This window comes from Manis pentadactyla, chromosome 4 (assembly GCF_030020395.1).
Source record: "Manis pentadactyla isolate mManPen7 chromosome 4, mManPen7.hap1, whole genome shotgun sequence".
Classification (NCBI taxonomy): Eukaryota; Metazoa; Chordata; class Mammalia; order Pholidota; family Manidae; genus Manis; species Manis pentadactyla.
This window is the reverse complement of record NC_080022.1, coordinates 173,406,498-173,427,280: the sequence shown is the minus strand read 5'-3', so window position 1 is coordinate 173,427,280 and position 20,783 is coordinate 173,406,498. Positions and strand designations below refer to the sequence as shown.

Genomic DNA, 20,783 nt, shown 5'->3' with positions numbered 1-20,783 from the left:
CAGCATCCAGCCTTCAGGACCAAACCCAGGCATCCATGCTGAAAGCTGGAGCTGCTTGGAGTTCAGAGCCAGTAGGCCCTTGAAGGCAGAGCTCTAAGGATCAAATTAGCAGTGACCAACACACTCATTCCACCCTCACCCCACCTCCAGCTGAGCTGGCTCAGCCTTTCATAGCCATTGGGTATTTCAGTAGGAGGAAGGCTTCAGCATAGTGTCCTCGCTTCCCACTGTCTCCTTTAAGCTTCCAGCCTGATAGGGCAGAGGGCCAGAGGCATTTGGGGTTTGGTTTCACATGGTCTGCCTTTCTGCCCCAAGAGCAAGCAGAGGCATGATCCAGAATGAATGGCATTATAGCAGGAAGACTGCATCTGTTAGTAACAGCTTTAAGACCAACCTGCCAGCAGACACCACTTATTAAAAACCTGTCTGAATTTAATGCCTTCTCAGGCTTTAGCTAAACCAAGTCATGACCCAGAAGGGTCCTGGCCCCTAAGAGTTCACCATCCCAGTCAAATGGTAACAGTCTCAGATTAGTGCTGTCTCTTTCATGACAATTCCAGTCCACATACCATTTGCACAGATTGTCTCAATGCTGGGCTGACTCTCCCTTGTGGCTGCCTAGTAACGCCCTAGTGGAGATAAACCCCAGAGAGAGGTAAATTCTTGTCCTTGGTCCTCCTGTTTCTAGGGGTATAGGTTGGTGTTGGGAGCTCTAATATAAACTGCACTACGAAGATCACCTAAAAGAAAAGTGATCCCTAGGAAAGGTTTTCAGCAAGTAAGTTTGGAAATCACAGAGGAATCACGTCAATTCCTCCTGGAGAGCCGCAGACAGACTTCCTGGGGAAGTGCCAAGTACTGGGGCTGTCATTTGCATGCTCATATTTTAAACTTTGTAAAATTTCGTATATATGCGTGTGTGTGTGTGTGTGTGTGTGTGTGTATGCTTCCTACTAGGGAATGAAAACTTGATTTTCCCCACTTGGAGAAAAGCCATGTTGACAGTGTAGACATGTCCTCTAAGAAGGCAAGCTTTGTTCAAAGTCAGTGAAGTGCCTGATGGTTTTGGAGCATAGGATCCACCACTGTGTTCTAGAGAAGCAAAGTTCCCCACAAACAACAGAAAAAGATTCAGTCATTACTTATAAAGGCAAGAAAGAACCAACCCAGATGTTTGTGCTGTGGCTGACTGGGAGGAGGTGGGCTGGAATCCTCTTTTATTGGGCAAAGCAGAGGAGTCTGTTTTTGGTGGTGCGCCAGTAGGACTGTGGGGGGCTTACACCACATGGAACAACCGTAGATGTTGAGAGGTTGTCTCCTTTGCCATTTGAGATGTTTGGAGGGGAAATACATGTGACATAAAGAAACAGAGACCCTTTCCCTCCTGCTTTTCTCCTCCGACCCAAACCAGCCCTGGGCCACTTGGGGTCTGGGAGTGACCCCTTCTGTGTTTGGTCTCTCAGTGTGAGCGTGAGCCTTGGAGATGGCAGTGATGGAAATGGCCTGCCCAGGCGCCCCTGGCTTGGCGGTTGGGCAGCAGAAGGAGCTCGCCAAAGCCAAGGAGAAGACACAGGCCATGGGGAAGAAAGAAAGCTCCATCAACAAGCTTGAGGCCGTGGAGAAGAGCCCAGTGTTCTGCGGGAAGTGGGAGATCCTGAACGACGTGATTACCAAAGGCACGGCCAAGGACGGCTCCGAGGGAGGGCTGGCGGCCATCTCCATCATTGCCCAGGCTGAATGTAAGGGGCCCGGATCAGGGCTGGTGGCAGGGTGGGCGGGCGGCTGGGTCTGCAGGCAGGTGCAGTCCTTGTGCAAGGGCAGCTGCGCACAGGTGAGGCTCAGGACCCCTGTGGAAAAGGGAGGTCAGGGTGACTGCTATGAGATTCCCACAAGTCACAACTTGGGGATTAAGCTAAGAATGAGTGTGACACGGGAGCTAAAGTTGTGTTAGGGAGTGGGACGCAGGAAGGGAGAAGTGGCAAATGGAGGCTTCTGCCCATCATAACCAGAGCAGGGAGGAGAGCTGGGAGGCAGGAATGCATGGGCTGCCCAGGTCCTGGGGCTCTTGGCAGGATCGTCAAGCAGACCATTAGCCTTCCGCTGTGACCTTGAGCAGCCTAAACATCTCTGGAGAGGCCCCAGACAGGAAAGGCCAGGTCTCCTGGAAAGCCCCTTTGTGGCCTGTAGGCCTTGCACCACCTTCCACCTCGAGGTGGCCCCGCCCTGAGACACCTGCTTTGGGGCCTGCTGGGCCAGTCAAGGGGCCGAAGGCCACTGCAGGGTGAGGCCCCCTCTGGGCCTTTGTGCTTCCTCTCATGATACCTCAAAATGACTCGGAATGGTAGCTGCCACCAGAGCCTAAGACACTCCCAGGAGGGTGGGGCCCAGGAGCCCTCCTCTCCCCCGACACCTACCCTGTAACCCAGGAGCATTCTTAGGGTGGAGCCTGCAAGACCAACAGCTCATGGTGGCATTTTTCCGCCTATACATATTCTTCCTTTCATTTTCCACTTCCTTCTAGCTGGTTTTTGAGGCAAGATGAGAGGATAAAAATTAAAATGGAATGAGTAATATAATGTTATACACACACACACACACACACACACACACACATACACACATACATATATAACTATATAATAGTTTCTGTTGGCTTCTGCCAGGCACCGCATTGGGTCACCTCACTTAAGCTTCAGCTGTGAAGTGAGTGGGCGCCCCCACAGTCCCATATTAGAGGCATGCCTTCTGCTCCTGACCTCCTGCTGGAGGGTTGGGTGAGGGGCTGAGACAGTGAGGGCTGCTGGCGTTGGCAGTTGTAGGTGGTCTGGGAAGGAGAAGTACCCCAGGAGGGTAGTATCTTTCCTAAGTGCTGAGCTCCTGTTCGTTCACTCCGCTGTGCTTGTTCAACCCCTTCTCTTTTACTTACAAGGTGAGAATAGCCAAGAGTTCAGCCCCACCTTTTCAGAACGGATTTTCATCGCTGGATCCAAACAGTACAGGTAAGGAGGCAAGCTTGAGTGGGACTCAGGGAGCTGAAACCGGAGCTCTCGCTCCCCCAGCTGCTTGCCTAGGCTGCTCCCAAGTGACCCCTGGCGCCCTCCCTCAGCACCTGTGGTTCAGCTCTTGGAACCTGCCCAGGCTTTCTTGGCTGAGCTGCTCTCTCAGCCAAATAAGCTTTTCAAAAGCTTTTCACGGAGTGTGGATGACTGCCTCTGGGTCCCATCAACTTGACATTTATTTTTATTCTCCTCAGAGTCCTTGCTGCTCCCCTCATTTCCCATCAATAGGGAGGGTGCTGGGAACAGGAGTCACTTTACCGCTGGTGCGTTACCCAAGTGCAGGCCCGGAGGGGCTCTAACTGTGGGAGAAACCTGCTGGTGTCTTTTCTCCTGAGAGATACACCCAAGGAGGGATGGAGGCTTAGAAACAGGTGGGGCCGCAGACCTGAAGCTCAGGGACCCTGTGGAAAGAAAGCTGGAGGGAGGCTCAGTGTTTTCCCAGGCACTCTGCCCCCAAAGATGATTTTTGGCAACCGAAAGATGAACCTGAAAACAATTCCCTCCTCTACCACCAGGTGGACTTTTTACCATTGGAATTTGGAAACTGCTAGTGATAAAAAGATTGTTGGGAAGACCGTGGGGAAGGCTGCTGCCTTGAACCAAAAACGCTCAGTGTTTGGTCAGATTCTTTACACTCTCCCAGATGCCTTTTGACCCAGGGTAGGGGGTTTCTGATGGACCTACTGCTTTCAGCTGCCTGAGAGAAACTTGTAGCAGCCCTCCAGGACTTGGGTGGGTCTGCCTCCCTTGTCAGGGGGACGGGGGCAGAGGATGAGGCCATGGGGAGTGGCTGAGGCTGCCGTCTGATCCAAAGCTGTTTGGCAGCAGCCCTTTTTAGAAACTCTTGTGTTGCCAGTGCCTTCATACCTGGCAAGGGTAAGAGCCAACTTAGATCTGTGATGGAGGTGAGCCCTTAGGCCGTCAGAGAAGGGCAGTCTTCCCTGGTACTAGCCCAGGCGTCTGTGTGTGCAACTCCTCACATTCCTACACCAGCCAGGCATCTCCAGGAACCAGGGGGGTGAAGGTGAACAACCTCAACTGTTCCTCCTGCCAGAGGCCACAGAAACAAACCCTCGTCAATCAGAGCTGAGTGCCCACCGTGGAGTGCGGCCCTCTGAGTTGTACACCCCCTTCCAGGACATTGCCAGAGGCAGCCCTCCTTGGAGAGCAGCAAGAGAACGAACGCTGTGTCTACCCCACACGCTCCTCCCCCAAGCAGAGGAGAGGGGCTCACCTGTCACAACAGTGATAACTGCTGCTTATTGGCAGCTGGCTTTGGGGTCGGGCACAGAGATAGGCTGATTCACTTAAACCTCATCTCCACCTATGCGGCAGAAAATACCACCCCAATTTTAAAATAAGAAAACTGAGGTTCCCTGTGGTTTAGGAACTTTCCCACATTCACACAAGTACTAACTAGGCTGGGATTTACCTTCGGGTGGATATGATTCTAACTGCAGCTACTTGTTAGGTCTTCCTGCCTCCTCACACTCAAAACGCATATCTATCCCATTTGACAGCCAGTCCGAGAGTCTCGATCAAATTCCCAACAATGTGGCCCATGCAACTGAGGGCAAAATGGCCCGTGTGTGTTGGAAGGGGAAGCGTCGCAGCAAAGCCCAGAAAAAACGCAAGAAGAAGAGCTCAAAGTCCCTGACTCAGGCAGGAGTGACCTTGGCCAAACCCCTCCCCAGAACTCCTGAGCAGGAGAGCTGCACAGTCCCCGTGCAGGTGAGACCTGTCACCACACCCCAGGCCCCAGTCTCCTGGGGCCTTCGGATTGGTGCCCCTGCCTTATCCCTGGTCCTGTGTCCTAACCTGCATTTTCCCCCACAGGAGGATGAGTCTCCGCTAAGTGCCCCATATGTTAGAAACACCCTCCAGTTCACCAAGCCTCTGAAGGAGCCAGGCCTTGGCCAACTCTGTTTTAAGAAACTTGGGGAGAGCCTGCGGCCAGCACTGCCTCGATCGGAACTCCATAAACTGATCAGCCCCTTGCAATGTCTAAACCACGTGTGGAAACTCCACCACCCCCAGGACATAGGGCCCCTGCCCCAGCCCCCTCACCCCTTCCCCTATAGCAGACTGCCCCATCCCTTCCCATTCCACCCTCTCCAGCCCCGGAAACCTCACCCCTTAGAGTCCTTCTTCCTGGGCAAACTGGCCTGCATAAACAGTCAGAAGCCCCTGCCAGGCCCACACCTGGGCAAACTGGCCTGTGTAGACAGTCAGAAGCCCTTGCCTGGCCCACAGCTGGAGCCTGGCTGCCCAACTCGCGGCACATGTGAGAAGTTTTCTGTGGAGGAATACTTGGTGCATGCTCTGCGAGGCAGTGTGAGCTCAGGCCCAGCCCATAGCCTGGCCAGCTTGGCCAAGACCTGGTCGGCAGGGGGCTCCAAGCCCCAGGGGCCCAGCCCCGAAACAGAGGACAGCGAGGGAGTCCTGCTTACTGAGGTAGGCGATCCCCCAAACACAGGTACACACACCACACCACCACCACCCGACTCCAGGGCTAAGAGCCGCAGCTAGGAGTCAGGGGCCACCTGCGGCAGGAGGAGCATCACTCGGAAGCTGCCAGACCTGCTTTCTGGTTCCCACCCTTTGGGGAGAAGTTTTCTGTCTTTATCAAAGTCACTGATGCATGTGATAAATTAAATAATGGAGAAGTACTTCTCATCGATGAAAAGCAGTGGCCCCCCACTCTACTCCCAGACTCCCTTTTCAGTGTTTTAACTTTTTCTGTGTTCTTCTGGTAGGCTCCCTCCGTGTTGCTGATGGTGTATACGTGTGTGGCTGTGTTTTACAAATAATACATAGGCTGAGAACTAGGAATAAGCAAACATCAACTGCAGATGTTACCTTTCACCCCCGAGATGAAAAAAGGACTCTGCCCATCTTCACTACCTGCCTGCCTGCCCCTTTCTTCTAGTTCTCTTACTAGAGCACTTTGTACCTCTAAGTGATTTGCCAGACTTAAATTTCCAGGTTTTATGCCATCCAACTTTGACATTATCCCTGTGCCCTACGTCTCTTCACTGTCCCTCCCTTTCTCCTACCTTATGGCTCACTGTCCAGGTTATTGGCCGTTTCATCTCTATCCCACAACCCCTAGCCTGGGAAGGTTTTCCCATCATAGGGATTGGCTGGCCTGGGGCATCCGTGAAGCTCTCCTTTACCTTCTTATTCCCGTCACCCACTCTGGTCCTGCCCCTCCAGACCCCTGCCTCAGACCTGGCACTGTCTTTGGTTGTGGGGGCTCAGCAGCCCGGTAAGGGCCACCGGCTGGACAGTCTTCCTCACTGTAACCCTTCGTCCCTCCGCCGCTCTGACCACTGAACCTGGCCTCTTTCTCCTGCCAACCCCAGAAACTCAAGCCGGTGGATTATGAGTACCGAGAGGAGGTCCACTGGGCTGCACGCCAGCCCTGCCTGGGCAGAGGCTCCTTTGGAGAGGTGCATAGGATGGAGGACAAGCAGACCGGCTTCCAGTGTGCTGTCAAAAAGGTACACCAGAAACAAAAAGGCACACCAGGGCTCCAGTGCTGAAGAGGGAAGCCAGGCAGGTGGCCTGCGATTTTCCCTCTGCTTTCTTTCAAGGATAGTCATGGCCTAGTCAAAAGATAGGGTGGCCATGGATCTGACTTGCTAACAGGGTCTGGTTATGGCTAGGCAGCTGGGTCAGCTGGAACCAGAAGGGAGCGGCCATAGTCACACAGCCCTGCCTGGGAGCTGCCCTCCCTATGTGTGTAAGCGAGAGGGAGGGGGAGACTGCGCCTGCAGCCCTAGCCACTCCTGACGCCCGGGCCTTTAGGGAGCCAGGCAAAACCCAGAAGGCAGTTGGGTGTTTGTGAACTTCACATTGAGCTGAAACCCCTAAACCACTTAGTGCGGCTGCCCACACCTGGACCAGAAGGTAATAACAAGACGAGGCCATGCACTTGGGGAGTCAGATCTGAGGTGGGCTCTGCCTCCTAGTGGCCAGCTATGTAGGTCCTGGGAGATGGCAATCATGAGGAAATGAGATCCAGGTTTATCTGGCTTAGGATTCAGTTTTGAACCACTCTGCAGGAAGGAGTGTGGGAGGAACACTCACGGTTCTAGGATTTTGGTTCAAGGCAGAAGCATGAATCATCCCTCCCGCTGCCTCATCTCAACAATGTTAGAACTGGAGACCAGAGAGGGCAGTGTGCCTTGCCCAGAGCCACCCTGGAACTGAGGCCTCCTCCTGTCAGATCACACTGTCCAGGCCCAGCAGCTGTAGACCTTGAGGGGTGTCGACCCTGTGCCCCTGCAGATGTCTTTTCTCCTACCACCAACTCTTAGCTCATTGTGATTGGAAGCTGCCTTGTCCTTGACCCAAACAGTCCCAGAGCTGGCACCCAGGACCTCAGAAGGCAGAAATCAGGGACATTTCAGTGGGCCATTTCCTTGGCCTCAGCAAGGGGAAACAAGCTAGCTCAGAGATGGACCTTATTTCAAATGACCTTTATCAAGGGCACACTGATCCCCAAGGAAAGGGACCAGAGAGACCAGGCAGGCCCAGCATGCTCAGGCCCCCTGCAGAGTGACACCACCACCCCCGCCACTCATGGGTGCCTGTGGCTTTAAGGGTGTGATGCAGAGAAACCTGACTGCCCTGGCTTATCTGTGGGCCAGGATGGTAAGAGTTCTCAAGTTTGGGCCTCAGGGCAATGGGATGAGAGAGGGGACTATCCATAGGTATTACCCCAGACTTCAGGTGTACTGTGTCAGACAAGCAAGCTGCCCCTGTCACCCCCACTGGCTGAAACACGTGCTGAGTTCTTGCCAGCATGGGCCGTCATCTTCTGCTGGGATGCCAAGGCCACGTGCCTGGCCTCCGCAGCTGCAGGTCCCTCCCTCGGCCACCGGAGAAGGCTCAGCTGTCCCTCCTGGAGGCAGGGGGCAGAGGGCGAGAGTGTGAAGTGTCCTGGAGATCAGTGCCCAGTGCTGGGGAGCTTAGTCACTGGGCTTCTCAGCTGTTCTCCTGCTGAGGTTCTCAGAGTCCCAGGCAACATGGTAAACAACCCTAATATAGTAGAAGAGGGCAAATACTCCATTTCTCACCTCCCAAGCCAGTCAGAAAACCTCCAAGCACACAGACCCCTGAGAGCCAGAGCAGCTGCTCGAGCCCACCGGAGCCACCGCTTAGACCTCCGCCTCCTCCAGCGCAGTCTAGTGGGGATGGCTTCTTTCACGTGGAGAGGGTCTGGCAGGCAGTAGTGTCCTTCGGGATTATCAGCTGGAAAATCTAAGCAACAGTTCCCCGCAGAGTGGGTGGGAGAGAGGTCAGAGGTCAGGCTGCACATAGGGTCCAAGCAAGTCTGTGCGCCTTCCCATGCTCCCCGTGGAGGGCCCAGCACGGGGGTGACAACAGCACTCCCTTGGTCCTCCTTCTAGACTTGTGGCCCCAGGTCAGATGCTGATTGGTCACAAGACTAGGGTTTAATGTAGGGTTTTTGGTTTTTGTCTTTTAAGGTTTTGTTTAATCTTTTAATTGCAAATAAATATAGGCTCATTATAAAAAAATTCAAATGATACCCCAAAAAGCAAATGTCTCCCTATTCCCCCAATCCATTCTCAGAGGTCACCACCTTTTGACATAAACCTTTTTAGACTTGTTATGCATATATACACATGCAGTTTATTAAAATGAGATTGTACTCTAGAGGTTGTTCTGTACGATGTTTCTTCATGTAATGGTGTATCATGGACAAATTTCCTTATTGGTACATGGACATCTCTTCAGTGCTTTTTAACAGCCAGTGTCTAAGTTCTTAGCCTAGTTAGAGGATGAGTTCATAGACTCCGTGAATTCATGGAGCTTTATTCTAACGTGTGTATGTATGTGGCATGTGTGGATGCACACACATTTTTGATGGGTAAGGGTCTGTATCATTTATCAGATTTTTGAAGGGATCTGTGGTCAGAAGAGTTAAAAATCATTTATTTGAGAAAATCTGGCTGGAGCACGGAGTTCCGGGAGCCTCCTTTTTGACCCTGCCAGTGATCTGGAATAGTGTGGCCTTGGCCAAATCGAAACAGCTGTTGCCAAGCACTTGCTCTGTGCCAGACACTGTGCCAGGGGCTGGAGACAGAGGTGCGGAATCCACACTCCTGACTGAAGGGGCTCAGGTTATAACAGGGAGTGGATACTTACATGGTGTGACGGCGGTAGAAGTGGCCGTCAGTCAGGGACGTGGGCGAGGTCGGCCTGGATGAAGGCTGAGAAGGAAAGCAGAACAAAGAGGGGAGACTTGGCTCGATGGTGATGAGGAAATAGGGGACAAACCCTCTAATATTTATTGGGCTACTCTGTGCCCCAGACTGCACTAGTCACTTTAATGTATTTTATGTTCCTGGGGATCTTTAAAAGAACTTAGAGAATTATCCCCTTTTTTACTGATTAAATAAAGCAGATATGCATACTAAAGAAAACAAGAGGGGACATTTTCCAGAAGGCAAAAGTGATCCCCAGTGTCAAGCACACCATTAGGCAGAGAGAGGTGGCTCGTGGCTTGTGGCTTTGGCAATTAGGTGATTGCTGAGCACACTTCCATCCAGGTGTGCTCACTCCTGGGTGTCTGTAAAAACGTTAGGATTTAAAGGCTAATACACCTGGAATGGCCTTTGGTGAGGCAGGGTAGCCGGCAGCTCTGGAGTCAGGCTTCCCCAACCACAATCCCAGCTCTGATACTTTATACCCAGTGACCTTGGGCAGCTTGCTTGTCCAGGCTTCAGCTTCTGTCTGTAAAATAGAGATAATGAGAATACCACCTCATAGGCTATATTGTAAGTTATAAATAACTAATGCTTATCAAGTGCTTAGAATAGTGCCTGGCATGTAAGTAGGCATTAAATATTAGCTCTTGTTAACATCTTCAGCACAGTTCAGCCCCTCACTTTACAGGTGGGAACACTGAAGTCCAGAGAGGAGAGGTGGGCTAGAAGGCCCAGGTGCTTTCTCACCACCTGTCTCCCTCGGGACTGCCCTTCCAGCTTGCTCTCCTGGGGGCTGGCACACTCTTCTAAAGCACCCTGCCCCTCTGATCCCCTCTGGTCTGGGTAAGTGGGAAGGTTTTTAACATCGCTGGGACACTCTGGAGGATTGAAGGATTTCTTAAAAGTTAAATCAGAGATTCCCAAACTTTCCTGGTTTACAGCTCTTAATTTTTCATGGCACCCCAGGCCAAAACAAGTACATGACAGTTCCATTTATTACATAATCAAGTCAAATAAGTCTTTATCCTAACAACTTAGTCACCATTTGAATAACAATACACTCAAGTTGAAAATTTTTTCTTCTGTTCTCAACCATAATTACTAATGGGAGGTATGCCTCATTGGCCTGCCCACCTTCTCGAACTTTGAAATCAGACTGGACACCATTCACCTTCATTTCCTGCTCCACATTTTCCCTGAAGTACCTTTTTTGTCACAACACCCTCCAAAACTTACATAAAAATATATCATCAGAGACTGCATAATGATCTAATATTGAAACAGAACTACCTTATGCTAGTAGTTTACAAAGCATCCTGCAAATATCCATCATCGCTCTTTCTTTCCAATGTAAAATTGCCTGTAGCATCCCAAGGTGCTTCATTTCAACTCACAGCTCAGAAGCAGTAGGGTCAAAGACGTGTACAAACACAAATCCTGTTGGTGAGTTAGTTCCAACTCAGGTTCAGAGCTGGAAACACTGACAGAGTCAGACTTGATATAAGTTGACTAACCAACCCAGATATTTTGTAAGTAACCAGAAGAGAGACATTTCCCACTGACAGGCAAAAGTCCAATAGCCCCAAAGCGCCACATCGGCAGAGCTGCTGTTTGCCGAGTCAGCAGGTCTCCCAACAAAACCCTGCCCAGTCCTGACTGATTTATAAGAGGCCGCTTTTGTGCCCCCTGGTGCCCACTGGTGGTACCTCTCCAAGCTAACAGGAAAATCAGCCACAGCCCCAAAGGAGGACAAGTCTTTAGTAGGAAGTCCAGGTGTTTAATAAGTGGTTCTTATTTGAGCTGGAGGGAGAAAGTCACCCACTGGTCACCAGGCCTGTTGCTGGTTGTTATCCCTCCAAGTCCTCTCTCACAGGATCAGATGCCAGTATCGCCATCATTTGCATGTGGAAACACCACTTAGGGGACGTGATCTACCTTTGAAAATGACCAAGGCAGACTCTCAGCCTAGGATGTTTGTATCCAAGGCCTATTTCTTCCCACCATGTCCTGCTGGTCCCTGCAGAAAGGAGTGGGTGGTTCCAGGCCCGCCAGTCCACTGCAGGAGGCGCCTTGGCCAAGCCCCTTCCCAGAAGCCTCTCCTATGCCCAGATCCTGGGGAAACAGCTGCAAACAGAATAAACAAACACTGCCCATCTACATGGACATTTAAGCCCTTGGGGAAGAGGATAAATTATGAGTTGAGAGAAGTGCCGAGAAGGATGCTGAGGATCCAGAGACACTGACAGAGCCAGTCTTGGCTGCATTAGCTCTGGCTACAGAGAAAGCCAGCATCTGGCAAATAGACATGGGCGTTGATAAGCAAAATGTCTCATGTCCTAGATAGACGCTGCCAGACATTTGGGCTGGGGAAGAAAGTTCTTTGGCAAATTTGGGGGTGGGTAGCATGCCAGGAGACTGTAGTTTTGTGTGACTGTTTTTACACACATCAGCCCTGTAGAAATTGAATCAAGTACTAGTTGGCCTTGACCCCCAGGGTCCAGTTCAGTCTCTCAGGTTGCAGTAGGCCCACTAGAGTCCTACCTGGCTTCAGACTCGTCACTGAGAATGCATGGTCTCTGTGCAGGGTATGTCGGGGAGCTAGCCTTAGGCCCTTACCCTGACTTGCAGCCACCTCTGGGCCCTTCCAGGTGCGAGTAGAAGTGTTTCGGGCAGAGGAGTTGATGGCATGCGCAGGACTGACCTCACCCAGAATCGTCCCTTTGTATGGAGCTGTGAAGGAAGGTCCTTGGGTCAACATCTTCATGGAACTACTAGAAGGTAAAAAGCCAGGTGCCACTCTTTCTCCCTCAAAATTCTGGGCCAAGGTTTCCCCAAGTCTTGCCTAGATCCCCAGTCAATCCATTTTTAGCCTCTTGACCCTGTGACATCAGCAGAAAAGGCCTGCTTTCCACCGCCTGCCCTGTGAAGTCCCTTGCCCCTGGCATGCTTGGAGGCCTGGAAAAGCCACATGTAAAGACTGGCCATTGGTCTCCTAGGTGGCTCGCTGGGCCAGCTCATAAAGCAGAAGGGCTGTCTCCCGGAAGACCGGGCCCTTTACTACCTGGGCCAGGCTCTGGAAGGCCTGGAGTACCTCCACACCCGAAGGATTCTGCATGGCGATGTCAAAGGTGAGGCACAGGCCCCCACGCCCTGGTCCCCTGTGGGCTCCTTCCCCATCCCATCCTGCTTGATTTTCTCCCAGATCTGGGCCTGCCTGGTCATCTCCTATGGCAGGGCCTGGGCCAGGCTGACGGTGCTGTACCCGTGTGAAGTGGAATGTGTGCTCCCAGCCCTCTGTCTGGCAGTCTCCCCAGGAATAAACTCTGCTCCTGTCCCCTCTCCCTCAGAGATCCGGCCTGATGCCTGCCCCTACCCTGAGCTGATACCCTCCTCCCTTCCTCCATGACTAATGAAACTAATCAGAAGCAGCAGCTGCCATGTAGGGTCAGCCAGAAAATTGCCTCACTGGAGGTCCAGATTGGGCTGGGGCCCAAAATGACTCACCTGTTCCTCCTCTTCTCTGGGGCGGCCTGGCAGCTGACAATGTGCTCCTGTCCAGCGATGGGAGCTGTGCAGCTCTCTGCGACTTTGGCCATGCTGTGTGCCTTCGACCTGATGGCCTGGGGAAGTCTTTGCTCACAGGTGAGCCTCCCACATGATAATAGCCAGTAGCCTTTACTAAACATTAGCCATGTGCCTTCTGCAATTCCTATAATGACAATCAAAGATGTGAGTACTTTGTGTACACGACTATATTCCAGCCCACAACAATCCTGGCTTAGAAGGCTTTTGTTGGTAGGCTTAAATGCAGTAATGCACGTCAGGGGCTCACTGCTGATGTTCCATTACACAGAGAAGGGAGTCAAAGGCCGGGCACCTTGCCCTCGGTCCCAGGTCCTCTGCCTCAGAGCCCCCATGGCTCCACTCTTTGTGTCCAGCCCTTTTGGAGGAGCTGGGCTCCCAGCTTGTGATCTCAGCCCTCCTGTGCCTCTGAGAGCACAGTTTCTAGAAGCATGATAGGAAAGCTATCCAAGGATCCTGGGCTCTGTAACTGGAGAAATGTGTTTTTAACTTATTTTTCTGATGATTAATCCATACCCATTTTCAAATAGTTGGCAACTAAAGAGTTAAGTGGAAGGGGAGGAAAAAAATTCTCACCATTCCTCTTGCCCAGAGAGATAATCATGATTATTTTAGATAATTCCTTCCAGGTCCTTTTTTTCTATGCATAGTTAAGGCCATTATAACACAATTTTGTGTCCTGCTTTATTCATTGATAGCATTAAGCATAAAATTATTTCATTTTGAGCAAAGGAAAAACAACCACTTACAAGTGATTCCTTGTTGCTAAAGGACTGTGTTGGTAATTCTGAAGATGTAAACTGAACATGGACACCTGCCCTCCACTTTCAGATAACTGAAGTGTTTTTTCTTATTACAGAAATAATTTCTAATATCTTTTGCTGAAAGGACAGCTAAGATAAAAAAAATACAAATTGCCAGGAAAAAATACTGTTCACACCTGGTGTCAGTCCTTCAAGTCATTATGCACATGCATTTTCTTTTTCCTTTTTTCCCACTTGCTAAAATTTCAGGAACATCATGCCATTAATTAGTCTCCTAAAGCCTAATTTTCAATGTCCAGGCCCCTCCCATTTTTAATAAGCACTTTAAGGGTTTGGTCCAAAGGGCTGAGCCTATATTTTGGTTGCTATATTCTTTGTACCAGTCCCCAGCAGAATCCAGCTTAGCTCTTCCCCTGAAAGTTTGATTTAGAGGCCTTATCTCTATATAAAGCACTTTAACAGAGACAGATTCAGGGTATCTCAGGAATTGCCTGGAGTGGTCATTGCCGAGGCTCTTGGCCGTCAGAGTTCACAGGTGACTTTTTGGTCTCTCTTGTCTTCTCAGGGGACTACATCCCCGGCACAGAGACCCACATGGCTCCAGAGGTGGTGATGGGCAAGCCCTGCGATGCCAAGGTGGATGTCTGGAGCAGCTGCTGCATGATGCTGCACATGCTCAATGGCTGCCACCCTTGGACCCAGTACTTTCGAGGGCCGCTCTGCCTCAAGGTCAGTGACAGCACCTGGGATGGCCAGGAGGGAAAGCCAGCCTGCCTACGGGACCCGGGCTGCAGGCTCGAGGTGGCCTCCCATTTGGGCCACTGTTCAGTGGCAGAGGGGAGCAGGAGGAGGCCTCATCCTAAAGGTGGGATTCTGACTAAAATACTTGCCACTCATTCCTGAGGGTTCAAGGGGAGATCCTAGATAGGACATAATTGAGTCATGGCAGGTCAGGGCTCTCTTCCGTCCACCCCCTGGGCTACCTCTGCAAGCAGCCTGGCTCTGTCCTACACCACTGGCCCCTTTTATCCCTTTTCTTAGAAAAGCACCAGCCCTCACTCTAGCCCAGGCCACTCCAGTCCTTGTGACTGACCCCAGCACAGCAGGGTGGGGGTAGGTCAGGAAGGGCAAGAACAGAAAGTGGCCGCTGGGAAATGAGGGGGAGGCACACCTTACACATTGCCTCTTGACCCCCAGATTGCCAATGAGCCTCCACCTGTGAGGGAGATCCCACCCTCCTGTGCCCCTCTCACAGCCCAGGCCATCCAGGAGGGGCTGAGGAGAGAGCCTGTCCACCGAGCGTCTGCAGTGGAGCTGGGGGGGAAAGTCAGCCTGGCGCTGCAGCACGGTAAGAACCCTGTGCTGGCTGCAGGGGCAAGAGGCGGCTGGGTGGTGTAGTGGTCAAGGGCAAGGCACGCCACCTCTCAGAGCCTTGGTTTCCCATCAAGAGCTTGGAGGTGACACCAACCTAACCGTCGGGCTTGGTAGGAAGACCAAGGTGATGTGAGTGGAAGTACTTTGTGCTACACCTCAAGGCAGAGGGTGCTCAAGAGATGGGGCAAGGGCTACAGCATATAAAGGGGGCTCGGACTCATTAGTAATCAGCAAATGTGAAAAAAAGCCAGGTATCACTTTGCCACCATTTGACTGGGAAAAATCAGAAAGTTGGTAACACCAAGTGCTGGTGGGAAGGTGGGGCAGCAGCCCTTGGGGTCTGCTGGGGGGCACCTGGCAGCACTTGGGCAGACATAGTGACCTGTGACCCAGCACTCCATCCTGGGAGCGCTGCCAAAGAGACTGTCACGAGATCCACAAGGGGTTATGCGTGAGGACGTGCACTGCGGCAGCATTTGTGAGAGGGGAGTTGGGTGCAGATGGGTGTCCCTCCCAGGAGAGAGGAGAGGCCGAAGGCAGGGATGTCCCATGGAGCACTCCACAGCAGTTAAAGCAACTCCATGTTCACCAAGCAGCCTGGATCTTAAAACCACAATGCTGGGCAAAAAGAGGACCAACAGGGCAAGGCCTGGAACATGATGCCCTCTTCGTAATTAAAGATTGATAAAAGCAACATGCACTTTGCAAGAAGGTCCTCAAACCTGGAGTGACACATGGAACATAACAGAGCATCACATGGGGTGGCCAGAGGAAAGGCAGTGGTTATGGGAATGAAAAAGGAATAAAACAGGAGAGAGACCTTGCGTGAACAGATGAACAGCCCCTTACTCCAGAGAAATGGTGCCTCAGGAAGTACTGTCTGTCAGGGGGCAGTGGGGGGCAGGAAGGGTTGGAGGGTCAGGGAGGCCAGTTTGCCTGGGAACTCTAAACTGGTGTTACCCCAGAGCTGTTTTAAATCTTCTCTTTACTATTAATGTTCACAAAATCCTTCTCTAGAAGCAACTCTAATTTTTAAATTTGCAATTGTAACCTAGAAGGAAAGTAGAATAAAGTAAAAAAATACTGCCCTATTCCAATTATAGGAAGCCTCCTACGGAAGAGACCTCCTCCAGAGACCACACACCACCCTCCTAAATTGTGTCCCTTAGTGAGGCAAGAGTCCTCCCTCCCTGGAAGGGCTGCCTCCCTGGCCTGGAGTGTGTGCTGGCCCGCTGTCACCTCACCACATGTGCTCTCTGTTTTGTAGTGGGAGGTCTGAGGAGCCCGTGGAGAGGGGAGTATAAAGAGCCCAGACGGCCACCCCCACAGCCAGCCCGTGTGCCAAGCCATGCCCGCTCTCGCCAGACCATGCACGCCCAGCCCAGGGAGCCGGGGCCCCAGCCAGCTGAGGACACAACAGGCGGGGCCCCTAAGATCCAACCTCCCCTACCCCCAGAACCCCCAGAGCGGAACAGGTCTGCAAGCCTGAACTGGGCCAAGGAGGAACCTGGGACGTGGGAACCACTGCCCCTGTCCTCCCTGGACCCAGCGCCCCCCAAAAACCCCAGCTCACCAGAGCGGAAGGCAACCTTCCCTGAGCAGGAACTGCAGCAGCTGGAAATAGGTATGGGCAGCCATGGCTGTGGCCTCTGGGTCCCTGGGTTGGGGCCTGGGCCCCCACCAAGTCCAGTGCTTCATCCTTTTTCCAGCCAGTGTGAGTTTTCCTCCAGCCCCTCCCCAGAGGTTGGCTCCTGCAGTCTGTGCAGGAAGTATCCTGACAGCACAGCCAGCCCCTTCCCAGGCGTTCACAGCCACCTTTGGCTTTTCTCTGCAGAATTATTTCTGAACAGCCTGTCCCAGCCATTTTCTCTAGAGGAGCAAGAGCAAATTCTCTCGTGCCTCAGTGTCGACAGCCTCTCCCTGTCAGAAGACAGTGAGAAGGTGAGTCGGCCATGGACCAGGAGCCAGGGCACAGAGCGGGTGGCTTTGTGTCCAGCCGGTGGATGGGCTGTGTGCAAGGAGTGGGTAAAGGGAGGGTGATGGGAGACCTTTGCTTCTGGGAGGGGTCCTCACCAGGGCAGGTGGTCCTGGTTTCTCAGAATGAGACAGTCCACCTTCAGCACACCTGGGGGTTAGGGCCTGTGTGGCTACAGGATAGTGGGGAAGAGGCTTGGGCTTCGGTCCCCATAGGTACACTCCTCACCTCCTCCAGCCCAGGGACCCCTCATGGCCTCAGCCCCCCATTTAGCCCCAACAGGCCCACAGAGCCATGCTCCAGCCTAGAACATGAGCAGTTCTGAGCCCAGGGGCCTGAGTCTGTGCCCACCTTGTTGTTTCAGAACCCATCAAAGGCCTCTCAGAGCTCACGGGACACCCTGAGTTCCGGTGTGCACTCCTGGAGCAGCCAGGCAGAGGCTCGCAGCTCCAGCTGGAACATGGTGCTGGCCCGGGGGCGGCCCACTGACACTCCGAGCTATTTCAATGGTACAGTCCAACACGTGCCTACTTAGCAGCTCCCACAGCACCTGATCCGCCTGGGACTAGGGAGTCTGAGGGGCTTATGTCCCCCTTCCCCTCACACAGTGGGGAAGAAGAAGAAGGCACCAGACACCCAGTATGTGCAGGGCAAAGGCCAGGCTCACGAAGAGCCTTTCCCACTGCCTCTCGGGGGCTGCTGATGGAGTCCCAGAAGGCCCCTAGCTTGGGCCAAGAGCAGTCCCTCCCGGCTAGGAGTCAGGAAAACTGAGCAATTCATGTCTTCTGAATAGAAAAGGAAGACAGGACCACATGAGCATTTTAATCAAGAACTCAGCAACAGGTTTGCTGGGACCCTCCTCTGGGATTTGAAGTCAGATGATGAGAAAGAGCATAAATAAAGCTTTGTTTTCAAGTTGGTTGCCTAGGTTATGTTGTGATTTTGATATAACAAGGGTTTCATCAGCTCAGAGTTTCATCAGCTCATATCCCAGGGCCAGTGTGACTCATGGCATCAAACCCTCAAGGCCTGGCCAGGAGCCACTCCAACTCAGGGAACATTACAATCCAAGTTGCCCACAATCTCATTTGATACTTATAATTTAAATGTATCTTTGTTTCCAGTTCCTTGCTGCTTTGTGTACAAGTTGGAATACTACTTCCCCATAGAAGCCAACCTTAGCTCTCAGCTTTGTGCAAGCCAAATTCCAGATGTTGACGGAAAATGGCTAGGAAGAGCTAACAGGCGTATAACATCAGGGCCAGTCCAGCGTAAAGGTCATCTCTGCAGCTTCCTCACAACCGACCTGCTTTGCTCTGCACAGGGCTCCCGAGGGAGCCAGCAGCTGCTCTCCTGACCGTCACCCTGCCTGCCTTCTAGGTGTGAAAGTTCAAATACAGTCTCTCAATGGTGAACACCTGCACATCCGAGAGTTCCACCGGGTCAAGGTGGGAGACATCGCAACTGGCATCAGCAGCCAGGTGAGGGGACAGATCCACAACTAGAGGCAGGGTCCCAGAAGCCAGTGTCCCTGGCCTAGCCCTCCAGGAGGAAGGCTTTTGACTTAGTATAAGTGGCTCCATAGGGGGTAGTTGGCTTTGGAGGTCCCGCAGGGTCTCAGGGCAAGACTGGAAGTGTTTGTTGAGTGGCCCTCAGGACCTGCATTTGGGCCAGGTCTTCAAGGCCTCCAGAATGGAAGGCAGGTAACTCCCTCAGGGATGCCTGCCTGGCTGGAGTGAGATGTCTCAGCAGGGGAGGAGACTGTCAGCTTTACACTTCTGAGTAGCTTCTGAGCCCCACGCCACTGTCTCAGGCCCACTGTTTTTCTCTGCCACCAGATCCCAGCCGCAGCCTTCAGCTTGGTGACCAAAGATGGGCAGCCCGTGCGCTATGACATGGAGGTACCAGACTCAGGCATCGACCTGCAGTGCACCCTGGCCCCCGATGGCAGTTTCGCCTGGAGCTGGAGGGTCAAGCATGGCCAACTGGAGAACAGGCCCTAACCCAGCCTTCCACCACGGCTCCGCTCTGCCAGAAGCAGCCTTCCTCTGGTGCTCAGTGCTGCCCCTGAAACATGGGCTCCGCCTGCTCCCGGAGATCCGCCACACCCTGGCTCAGCGCTGGGACCGGGGGCTGGCAGCAGCCAAGTGGGGGTTAGCCAGACGCCTCCCACGATTTCCCAGCTGTGCTCTGCCTGACCCCGCCCAGAGAGCGCCCACATGAGGAGGAGGAAGGCAGGAGGCCTCTTCCCATGGGAGCACAGAGGGTCTTGTCTGCCCTGGCTTAAACAAGCTGGCCTGAGCAGTTTGGATCAGTGCCCACTTGCTGGCAGTCGGGGGGAGGGCAAGCCCCTTGGGTGGCCTCCATGCAGGTGTGAGGGGGCTGAGTGCCCAAGGACCCACACCTAGTCCATCACATGACCAAGGTGGCAGGCATGCCTGCCCTTGGGTTAATGGGGGGCCCTCTGACCCCCTTGCCTGGCCATCAAAACCCCTCTTCGGTCTAGAAACACTTCCAACAAAGTCAGGGAGGGATGCCTTGACTGGGAAGTCTCCCTGGAAGGACACACCACACTTTTCAGGGTGTTGCAACACAGGTCCTGAGCTGACCTCAGCTTCAGTCAAGGCCCAAAGAAGGTGTTGAAGTGAAATGGTTCTCAAGCCCCAACCACGTGCCCCTTTGCTGCTGGCCACCTGTGTTCCCCAGAGCAGCAGGCCCAAGCCCCAGCCGCAGGCCCATCACTGCCCTGACTAGCTAGCACTCGGTGTCCTTGGCTATTAAAGGGCAGGGTGACATGAGACCTACCTGAGGGGCACATCTGAGGCCGGGGCATGATAATGCGAAAGAAAGCAGCCGATGTAGGCACTACTGTTAGCTGGGCCACAGCTTTCAACACTGAGCACACCAGCTTCCAGAAACACAGCTCAGGTACCACATGTGCTGACCCTGCCCGGCGCCCCCCTCAGGGGCATGCCAGCTGCGTTTTGCACTCGGACAACCTCAAAGCACTTTCATGGCCGCCCTCCGGGAGGGCAGGTCAGTGGCTCTTCATGAGCACAAGCAGGAGATGGGATGAAGGGACTCAAGTCTTGACCTGTTTCCACATGTGTAACCCCTCAAACCTCCAGATTTCTTTACGATGAGCCCCCCAACCCACCCATTGCCCCAACCCAGTTTCTTCTTCACAGGGGAGCTGAATCAGGACTCATGTAGCATTAATCAACTGTGAATCATTGTGGGGTGAGGGGCCTGCTGGTGTCAGCTCCTAGGGCACAGGAGGCGTTCCCCTGAGATCCCTCCTTGGGAGACGCTCATCCCCATGTCTTGCCAAGGTGGCCTCTGTCCAGCTGCCCACATTGAGCCATACTGCTCCCCAGGGAGAGACCCCCCCCCACCAGCCCCTAGTCTGTGAAGAACCGCAGCCTTGGTACCGCAGAGTCCGGGTTATAGAGAACTCTGTAAGCAATAAAGTTTGGGGTGATGACTAATGTGGTTGGGCCCTGGCTGTCTGTACTCTTCCCACCTGCTTGCTGCACCTCAGATCCTAAGAGCTGCCTCCCTTTGCCTTCTTGATGGGGTCTTGTCAAGTCTGCCCCTGTTTGGGGCAAGGACTGTTTTCAACCCTTGAATGGGGCTCCTTTTCCCGCCACTCATCCCAGAGGGAATTTCCAGTCCCATCTCTGGCCTATCCTTTCAGACTAGTTAGGCGAGATGCCCCACCTGGTGGCAGCAGGGAAGTCCCTGGCCAGACACTGCCAGGCTGAAGCAGGGGGAGGCCCCCAAGGCCCAG

At 53.0% G+C, this 20,783-nt stretch overlaps 1 protein-coding gene and 1 long non-coding RNA gene across 2 annotated transcripts; one reads left to right on the top strand and one right to left on the bottom strand.

The window, feature by feature from the left end:
- Positions 1-1,483: 1,483 nt before the first annotated feature.
- Positions 1,484-20,481, top strand: MAP3K14 (mitogen-activated protein kinase kinase kinase 14). The gene is made up of 15 exons (XM_036883287.2): positions 1,484-1,739; positions 2,930-2,999; positions 4,580-4,790; positions 4,896-5,513; positions 6,425-6,562; positions 11,947-12,076; positions 12,295-12,426; positions 12,836-12,940; positions 14,210-14,373; positions 14,842-14,992; positions 16,286-16,642; positions 16,853-16,959; positions 17,358-17,502; positions 18,374-18,474; positions 18,832-20,481. The coding sequence occupies exons 1-15, from the start codon at positions 1,484-1,486 to the stop codon at positions 18,994-18,996; spliced, it is 2,850 nt and encodes a 949-aa protein (XP_036739182.1). The 3' UTR covers positions 18,997-20,481.
- Positions 1,712-12,726, bottom strand: LOC118911341 (uncharacterized). Its single transcript, XR_005024415.2, has 4 exons — positions 11,915-12,726; positions 9,567-11,233; positions 8,144-8,327; positions 1,712-1,847 (listed from the first exon to the last, which is right to left on the bottom strand). It is a non-coding gene; the product is annotated as an uncharacterized LOC118911341 (long non-coding RNA).
- Positions 20,482-20,783: the final 302 nt, after the last annotated feature.

What these genes read in the sequence shown, in the direction of transcription:
- MAP3K14 (XM_036883287.2), top strand. Translation starts at nt 1,484, where the DNA reads ATGGCAGTGATGGAAATGGCCTGCCCAGGCGCCCCTGGCTTGGCGGTT. An exon ending in GCTGCACAGTCCCCGTGCAG is followed by an intron (nt 4,791 to 4,895) that starts GTGAGACCTGTC and finishes TTTCCCCCACAG; the next exon opens with GAGGATGAGTCTCCGCTAAG. An exon ending in GAGGGCCGCTCTGCCTCAAG is followed by an intron (nt 14,374 to 14,841) that starts GTCAGTGACAGC and finishes CTTGACCCCCAG; the next exon opens with ATTGCCAATGAGCCTCCACC.